Source organism: Aythya marila (assembly GCF_965140915.1).
Source record: "Aythya marila genome assembly, chromosome: 1".
In the NCBI taxonomy this organism is placed as follows: domain Eukaryota; kingdom Metazoa; phylum Chordata; class Aves; order Anseriformes; family Anatidae; genus Aythya; species Aythya marila.
Window position 1 is genome coordinate 140,987,952 of NC_139042.1, and position 10,042 is coordinate 140,997,993.

Consider the following 10,042-nt stretch of genomic DNA (forward strand, 5'->3'; position numbering starts at 1 on the left):
AGAAAGGAAACAGCTGCGCTATCAGATCCGTTTTTGAGTATGTACCTGGTATTTTATCAAGAACTTGTTTTTCATTCATCCATGTATCTTGCTGCAATGCCAGCAAGTGGCTGTGTTTAAATTAACTTAAACCAGAACTCTTATTTGAGCTGTCCCTGAAATAGGCTGAGGAAGAGGAAGAAGATACTGATGGCTCTGCCTAAAAAAAGAAAACACCCTATTTTTTTTGGTCTAGTGCTAGTTGTATAACTTAAGTTTCCTGCAAAGAAGCTCCTCTTTTAAGAACAGAAGCATTCAAGTGTGCTCCTCTTACACTGGCTCCAACGGCTGGATTACAACACACCGATTCTTGTCAATACAGCTACTCCCTAAGAGAAAAGCCTGTTTAAGATTTATCCAAATTGGAGTTTCAGCTATTAAACTTTTAAATTCCAAAAATCAAAACAATCTTGTGGTCTGCAGTTTGCGCTACTGACACTGCAGCAAGCCCAAGGTCACTGGTGCATTATGGCTAGCTCTGTGATGTATGTCAAGCTTCATGGTATCACCTGGCAGAGATTGCAGATCTTCCTCCTACAGCTTGATCCAAAGCCCATTTTAGGCAACAGAAAGACATTTATTGACTTTGTTTGGACTTTGGATACATTCCCAGAAGCACAGTAGACTCTCTCATAGCTCCCAGCATCATGAGAATTAGAGGCAGCCCAGCAGTTCTGGTTCCAGCTAACAGAGGTCAGTGTTGCACATGAACATTAGATGAAATCACAACATTATTATCCATATTCATGGAGTGTCTCCATTTCTCTTAAATGCTGGTGACACTATATGGTGCGTTATCATTCTGTAGCTTTCATATTTTCCTACAATGCTGGTGAGGAAACCTGGCAGGACTTTGTAGCCTATGGAGTCTTGAGCTGGTTTTCAAAAAAAGAGATTTAAAAATAAAAAAGTATTTTTGATTTAACACATTATGTTGTAATCCACCAGAATTTTATACCAATGGTAATTTTTACATACACTTAAGTATTCACTATGTATCCTTTTATTCTTCAGAAAACATCATAATTTTTCTCATTGTATTTAATAACTGCTAGTTAATTATGTAAAAATCCCATCCCATCTGCTCTTACTCCTTCACACAGCAAAATTAGAGGGCTTGATTCTGCAGCCACTACTCACAGAAGGAGATGCATTGATTTAATGGACTTCCCTGAAAAGGGATTACAATATAGAATCCTCCAGTATTGATTTTATGACATCATAATCTTTTCCTCAGAAGTGGACACTGATGACTCAAGATAATACCAGTCCAAGATTAGGAAGGGGCAGCTAAATTAGAGAAATAAAATTATTAAAAGACAAACCTCCTAACGTACAATAAGCAGACAGCCATAAAATATTAGCTATGTTCTCTGTTTTAAATAGAAGTTCTCAAAAAAAAAAAAAGAAAAAAAAGAAAAAGGTTTCCAAGTGATGTTTCTGTCTTTCATCTCTTGCCTTGCTTACAGTTACTTTCATGATACTATTGCAAGCTAGAGCATTTTTGTGTAGGTTAATGGATTCCTTTAGAAGGGATTAAAGTCATATTGATTATTAATTATTTTTTCATGTTTTAAACTGATGTAAATGTCCAGAAGTTGCTCTGATGAGCAACATCCTGTAGAAATCAATAGAAACAAAAGCAGAAAAAAAAAAACAAAACAAAAAAAAAAAAAAAAACAAAAAAAAAAACAAAAAAAAAACAAAAAAACAAAAAAAAACCACCTCTACTCAGCTCCTGGGGTAAGCAATTGTGACTTACTTCTATTTGGAAGGTATACTGCCCCTTGGAGAATACCAGCAACTGGCATATGTGATAATCACTTCTTGCTTAATCTAGAGCATCCTTATTTTGATGTGTCTATCTTTCAGACTTCAGGCAGAGCCTGCAGATATTTTGCATATAGAACAAAGCTAGGCACAGGAGTGCTAAGCAAATAATAAATAAATTAATTTCATTGCTGTTGGAAAATGTTCATTTTTATTAAATCTGCCTTTCAGTACTTTGGGAAAACACTAATTAGCATTCCTTCTGGTCTTTTTTCCCCCCTCTACCAAAGCTCTCTACTGTTCCTCACCACATTTTATTATATATATATATAATTTTTTTTTTGTTACATTGTTTTTTCTTACTTGAATTTAAAGTTTCTTTGCTGTTTGCAAATGGAATGGGAACTAGACCCTTTCTTCTTGTCTGACAGGTTAATGAAAAGACTTTACATATTAAAATGGCTTCTATGTGAAGAGAGAATAAATGACCCTGAATAGCTTGAGTGTGGATAACACACGTGCCAAACAGCAAATTACACAAAGGTAACACAACAACTGGGATGGTTTGTTGTCTGCTCTGGGGACTCCTCTCAGCCTCAAAGAGGAGCTCTTTGGTTGATTTTAAGATGAGTCTAGCTTAAAAGGAAATGATTAAAAAGCTCTTAACATTGAAAGAGTTTCTAATCTAGTTGATGACTTAGTGAACAGAACCTAGCTTTCTTTTCCCAAAGACCCTTTTCCTATGCAATAGATAGTTGGAAGTCACCATAACTACACATGGGACATGCAGGTTTATAACACACAAAGCAGCCATGGTTTGTTCAAGCGCTGCTGACACAACTACAAGACCCATGCCTCTACCTCCTAAAGAGCACTGAGGCCCAATCACATCAAAATCATAACTGTTAGATTGACAGGCAAAATTATCTGTTTATCCCAAAATACTTCAAAAGGAATTTAGATGTTTGGTGGTTGTTTTTTGTTTGTTTTGTTTTGATTTTTCTTGGTTGGTTGGTTGATTTATTTTGTTGTTTGTTTTCCTCCAAGAGCTTCCTATCTGCCAAGCAGCTACATCACATGTTAAATCTCTAACTGACTTAAAACAGCATAGAGTTGTTGACTTTTGCCTAAACTACTAGCAGAGTTGTTGACTTTTGTTACCTCCATTCAGCTGCTCTGAATTGCTCAATCCCCATGCTTAGACATCCCACTCACACTTTTCCACCCCAATATTATGTTTTCTTCTCAGTTACAGCTCCTAACCCACATTCTCTCCTTTTGTCCATGCCGTCATCTCAAGATCAGCATACTGAAAGCTGAGCTTATTACCTGCTAGCTCTCCTCCATGTTACTATCAACTGTGTCACCAACTTGCCTATCACTGATGTTTACTGTAAAGTATTTCTTCTCCAAACACATGCATCTGACTAAACGGAATGCAAAGATAACCACAGCAATTTGAGCACAGCACATACTACTTTTGCTGTGGTACAATGTGCTATCTTTACTGTGAGCCAGACATGATGCATATCATTTTATTTCTGGAACTCCTTCATTTAAAAAGCAACAGTAATTTCCTTGCATAAAAATGAAGGGGTTCCAGAAACGAAACACTGTGCATCACATTTGGCTTACTGTAAAGATAGCAGTCTTCTTCCTTATGAGTTGTTCCCTTCACTGGTTGTATTCATTCAAGATCACACAGTGCTTTGAAAAGCAAGGTAACCTTTCTGTTTCAGTTATCTCCCATTCTCTATTCATCTGTTATGCATTGCGCACGTGGCAGCTAGTACATGTTGCCACATTTCTTTCATAAAGATTCCTCGCTTTTCAGCTATACATTGATGGAAGCTTAATAGAAAAGTCATAATGGCTTTTGTGTGCAGAGCATCAATAAACCATTCTCTTCACTTTTTCTGCCCTAAGTCAGAAAAACTTTTCTGCCCTAAGTGTTGTTTTCTGGAATTTAAGTGCCTCCAATGGAAAAGGCAAAATGTCCAGCCAAGTGCTGACTCCAACAGTGACATTTCAAAGGTAGGTATGCAGCATCCAGTATTGCACCTACTTGCTCAAGATTAATACTTAGCTTCACTTGTGCTCCTAATTTTTTGTTGTGCAATGCCTAAGGTCTTCAGGAGCACAATGGCTGTGATCCAGTAAAAGAAGGATGATAATGGTTTATCTCGAATGGCAGCAACTCACTAACTTTGGATGAGTCACAGATGAGACTGCAACCTAAATCTCCTCCAATATTCTTTCAGACAGAATCCTTCCATACTGGATATTTTCCCCTGAATTTTTTCCCTATCAGATAACTAACTCAGGCCTGGAAATAGAAGAATGGACAAAAATAGACTGGCACGACAGCTCCTTTTTACCACTATACAAGTAATGAAATGGACCAGCTTACCTTAATGAACGTCCATTTCTTTTCTCAGTCTTTGAATATTTATTGAACAGTTTGTCATCCTAGAACTACATAAACCCATGTAGTAAATTCTGTGTAAAGACTTTGATAAATGTAAAAATGTCTTAAAATTAAAGTGATTTTTTTTCTTTACTTTGCAGCCAGTTACATTTTACTGCAAGAATGGAATATTTAAAATCTGGAGTCATGGAAGTACAGCCACTAATTTACTATAGGATGAATGCTTATGATGATAAAGATATATACTTCTCCAGGGGAAAAGGCAAATAATTTTTAAAGAATATGCAAAGTTAACTATGATCCTTTTAAATTGTTCAGCAAAAGTACTTATTTCCAAAGCTTTTTTTTTTTTTTTTTTGACATTTATCATCCTGTCCCATATGGCCAAGTAATAAAAGCTCCCTTCTCCAGAACTGAAACCATCTAGTAAAATGAATAGTAAGATAGATTTAGACAAAACTTTGTTTGACACTCATTTAACGGTCTTTTCATGATCCACCTGGATTACACTATAACGTGACAGCAGAAAGCAGAGACTAATTTGGCTTCTGAAGTTCAGTCAGCATGTTGTCTGTGAGCCCCTTAATGAACAGCCATAGGATGGCAACAGGCAAGTCTTTATTCAGTATGGTCCCTGTCTCAACCCAAATGAGGAATCACCCTTACATGCAGCTCCCAAGTGAAGCGATGTTATTTAGAAATTGCCTTTTTGACCTCTTACAGTTTGAGTGTGGGGCTTTTACCTCCTTGCAGGCCTGAAAGATCTTTTCTTGATGGTACGCTCTCACTACAATGAAACCAGAAAGTTGCTGGAGTGTAATAGCAGATTATTGCACCATCAGAGAGGGTTTTGCAAGTGCTTACTGCAGCTCTGTGAATATGAGTTGGCAACCAAGCATCCTCTTCATTAACTTTGCCCCTTAGAACCACCCTGGTCTAAAAATAATTCATGAAAATAATGAAAGAAGGTAGAGATTGACTTGTAGAAGTTCTGAGCTAAGGAAGACCATTCATTAAAAAAAAAGAAAAAAAAAAAAAAAGAAAAAAAATAAGGAAAGAAAAAAATAAAGTATGTTTATGAAGAGAGCATGCTTTTCAAATGAACTATTGAGATAGTTGCTTACTTTGACACTGCTAGGACGCAGTCATGAGGAAGAAACAGACTCGTTTTCTCAACAAGAGCTTTGGTCAGCATTGCTAAGAGAGGTAAGAAATTCCAGAGGGACTCCATAACAGAATTCTCTAAATGTCCATTTCTTTTCTGTTCAGGAGAAAACAGCGGTGAATTGTGGGGGTTCTCAAATGTGAAATCAGCCTCTCTCTTAAAAAGCAGTTTCTCCCAGAGAAAGAAGCAGTATCCTGATGTTTGACCTTTGGTTCAGACTACTAACACTAGATGCAAACATTCTTGAATATTACATGAATAAAACCACATTTACTTCATCAGTAAGGTTGTGTTGAATGAAGTTTCAGAGCACCTAGATCCCTATGAACATCTTCATCCATGTGAACCTGAATTTAGACTTCACAATACCAAGTTCCATGAACAGATGTAGTAGTGGACAAAAATCTACCCTGTTAGACAGAAAAATTTTCCTTGTTAGGAGAAAAAAGAAGGTTCTGCTGCATTATATACAGAGCCTAAAGAGCATATATAGAACCGTTATCCAAAGACCTCAGTCTCCTAGAAATAAAACATGGCTTCTCCCCCGCCATATTTGTAGATAATCTTCCTGATGAGTATCACTCATCCTAGTTAGCGCATTCACGGACAATCTGTTTTTTAAAGATTTCCTAGTGAGAACATTGGTCAGATCCTCTTAGAAATATAACACATTGTAAACGATGTCCCAGCATCAGGTTTGGCATTTTTAAGATTTTGGCTTCTCCCTTAACTCTACCTTGTCCCCCAGACATAACACAGCAAGAAAACAAAATCACAGAGGTGCAAGCTCCTAACAGCATGAGATATCTTACATATTGGTCACATAATCCAGGGCAGAACTCCATCTGGTTGAAGCTCTGTGTAGATGTGACTACAGGAAGCTTTCTGGATTGCAGTAAGAAAAGAAAAACAAAAACAAAAAAAAAAAAAAGCAGAAAGAAAACAAAAAAAAAAAAAAAAGAAAAATGATCATCAGCGGGCCCAGGAAATGGAATCATAGAATGGCTTGGGTTGGAAGAGACCTTAAAGATCATCTGGTTCTAACCCCCCTGTCATGGGCAGGGATGCCTCCTGCTAGATCAGGTTGGCCAAGGCCCCATCGAACCTGGCTTTGAATACCTCCAAGGATGGGGCATCCACAGCTCCTCTGGGCAACCTGTGCCAGTGCCTCACTACCCTTACAGCAAAGAATTTCTTCCTGAAGTCTAATCTAAATCTCTCTTCTTCTAGTTTAAAACCAGCCCCCTTGTCCTTTTTACTGTTATTTGTTTAGCTGAAGTACAGCTTTTCCTTTCAGATGTGATCAGCCATGCCTCTGCCACACCAAAATGAGGCAATTACAAAGCAAGCTGCTAAGGACTATTCCTTCCAGCCATCCAGAGACTGAAACACTGGAGAATACAGAACCATTTAAAAAGAGCATTAAATGAAGTCAGTAAGACTCCTACAGCAGAATGCTTGGAAGTTTTTTGCTGAAGCAAGATGTAATGCTGTTCCTCTCCCATGTACTGTAAATCCATATGAACAGCTGACCTCACAAACAATGCCTTTCTCCTGCTCATTTCTGAACTAGACTTTGCATAAGAAAGCCACTGAAAAAAAAAAAAAAAGAATGGTAAGGGTTCAAGATCATATTGCTGTTATTTACAGAAAAGATTATGGTACTGTCCTGTAGCACAGAATAACATTTGTGCCATGAAAAGAAGAACTAAGTATTACTAGCCCATAGGCAACAATCAGGCATGTGAACGTAGTGGGCATCATCACTGTTTGATCTCACTTTGTCTATACCAGCAACTGCAGACAGTGTCAGGATTTGAAACAAGCCGGTGCTATTGCTTTACACCATGAACCACAGCATGTGGAGGAAATAGCAAAATGTGCTTTGAGCAGTTTTATCACTATGCAAAGCTTGCTGGTGGTTTTAAAAATTGCCAGATGGGCATCAAGGCCACATCGAGCAGATACAGCTTAGCAAGTGACATTTGGGCTGCTAATGCTAAAACAGCAAGCACACAACACTCAGTGTTGCCCCACTTCAGATTCATCAGCTCAATACAGCTGCTTTCTCAATGAAATTAAATTGATAGTTCACCTGGAAGTTAGTAACTCAAGGCTGGATAAATTTAGTATAGTTATGTTAACTTGATAAAGAAATACAGCAGAGAACTAGAGAAATAACTTGTACTGAAATTATTTTCAATTATTTGTCACTGCAAAAAATAATATATGCAGGTTTACAATCTAACCAAAATCATAAACTAGTCACACATGGCATTACTATGCACCTCCATCCTGAGGTATAGCTTCACCTTCTCTAACGCTACAAAATTCTGCCAATACTCATAATCATTTTTCTTCAGCTTTTGTTGCCCTTCTAGTCCCAGGTTTTCTTGAGCTACAGACTGGAGGATACATCTGGCTCATGGGATCTGTTTTATCTGGTTCAGAAGTTATGGTTACTTTCCAACCAAATGAAAACCTAAGGCTTTGGCTGCCTTCAAACCTTTACCACTTTTCTTGAGATTTATTTTACAAAGATAGCATTTTACAAATTTATACTACTTATTTCCTGTCTTGTTTTACCACAATAATTAAAACAGCTACTTAAAACTGTGTGTCCATTTCTGTATTAGGAATCAAACTAGAACAGAAATTAACAGCAGCTCCTTCAGCTTTATGCTGGGCCACGCTGTCCCCAGACTTACTTTCTCACAATAAATAAATAAATAAATAAATACATAAAAACCACTATGAAATTCCAGGGAACAAAATTTTGTTGGTATATTAACATTTCATCTTGCATAAATTTATGTTTCAGCAGTTATGAAAATGAGACAGCTGACAGTTGACTACTATATGTGAACAGATGCTGTGAAAGCTTCCCTTTAAATAGTTCTGTCAATGCAACGTCAATTTTAGGAGTGACACCACTGCTGTTCTAGGACATGATCCTGCAAACTCTCATTCGCACAGGGAGCCCTGCTGATTTCCATAGAACACGCACACTTGTAAGAGACCAAAAAGTCAGGTCCTTAGCTGCAGAGCTTTCCTTAGCAGTGACTGACAAATATACAACAAAGTTTTTAGCAGAGCAGAATACCGTGGCTTGGGGCAATGCTGCTGACAATCAGTACTGGCCTGGGCGTTTTCTTTCAGAAGTTACACGAAGCATATTAAATATGATTAAGGAACCATTAAAAGATCGACCACGTAAAGATATTAATAATAAATTAAAAAAAATCACGAGAAACGAAGCTCGCCGTATTAAGCAGAACTTCGAAAAATTGACGCGCCCAGCAGATAGGCAGAGCCCGACCGCAGCACCCCCGAAAGCGGCGTTAAATCCTGCAACAGCCGAGCAAGCGGCCCCCCCGCCTTTGTCAGCGCCTTCCTCACGGTGCTTCTCCCGGGGGGGACGCCGCCGCCGCCCCTAGGAGCCCGAGGGGGGCGCCCGCCGCGCCGGGCTGGCTCCGTGGCGGCCCCGCGGTGCTGAAGGACAGCTCGGGGCGCACCGGGAAACTCGGGGGGCGGCGGCTTTCGGGGGTGGGGGGGCTCGGCTTCAGGCAGCCCGAGGGGTTGGGGGGCTCGCCCTCGGGGGCACGGCTGGGAGGGTTGTTCGTCCGTCGGGGCGCGCAGCGAGGGGCGGCACCGCCTGCGCTGCCCCTGCTCCCCCAGCCCCCCTCGGGAGCACAAAGCGGGGACGATCGGGGCCGAGCCCCTGCCTCCGCGGAGCCGCCGAGCACACAAAGGCGGCCCGGGGGGGTAGGGGGGGGCGTGTGGGGGGCGCCCCCTCCCCTTCCCGGCACTTACCTTCAGCAGCACAAAGAGCCAGAGGAGGCAGGAGCGGGCCCCCGGCCCCCCCTGGGCTCCCCTCCGGCGGCGGCCGGGCATCGGGGGGCGGCCGGCCGGGGGGGGCTGCTGCTCCTCTGCCCCCCGGCCCCCTGCCTCTGTCCCTCGGCTGCCTCTGCCCGGCTCCGAGCCGTGCCCGGCAATGGCGAATTGCGGCAGCATCAGGCGGCCGGCGGCGGCGCCGACCTCCCCGCCGAGCGGCGCATCCTGCCGCCCCCCGCCCTTTTATTTGGGATTTGCGGCGGGGGGAGGAGGAGGAGGAGGAGGAGAGGGAGGAGGAGGAAGAGGAGGCGGCGGTGCCGGCAGTGGGGGGTGTCTCCCCTCCCCCCCAGGAGTTTTGGCGATCTCGCCGCTGCACGGGAAGGGGTGGGGAGAGCCGCCCGCCCGGCCCGGCACCGCGGTCCCCACCCGGTGAAAGGCGACCCCCTGGGGCTGCGAGCCCCCAGCCGCCGCCCTCGCTCCTCTCGCGCCTCCCTTGCCTTCCCCGCCCCCAGAGAAAGCGGGCAAAGCCGTACCCGCACTCCCTGCCCAGCCTCTTCTTTCCGTCCCCCCCCGCCAGCGGGGGACAGAAATGCCGGGCTACGGAGCCAGCCGCTCTCCCTGGGCACCCCCAGCCCCGCACGGGGGTCCCGGAGCTGCGGTCAGCACCCGGTTACCAGCGGCACACACAGGGGTTGGAAACAACGAGGTTCAAATCTGAGCCTGCAAGGGGTGTGGGGGGTAATGCCTCGTCCTATCCCATCAGGTGCTCAGGACCAGCGGTTACACGGGCACACAGAGAAAACTGA

The 10,042-nt window shown here is 42.4% G+C and overlaps 1 protein-coding gene across 1 annotated transcript in view; it reads right to left on the reverse strand.

Moving 5' to 3' along the window:
- Positions 1–9,418, reverse strand: part of PTPRO (protein tyrosine phosphatase receptor type O) — a 159,585-nt gene extending 150,167 nt beyond the window's left edge. The window contains exon 1 of the mRNA XM_082751525.1: positions 9,216–9,418. Within this exon, the coding sequence (XP_082607651.1) occupies positions 9,216–9,416 (201 nt within the window). The 5' untranslated portion in view covers positions 9,417–9,418. The remainder of the gene's footprint in view (positions 1–9,215) is intronic.
- Positions 9,419–10,042: the final 624 nt, after the last annotated feature.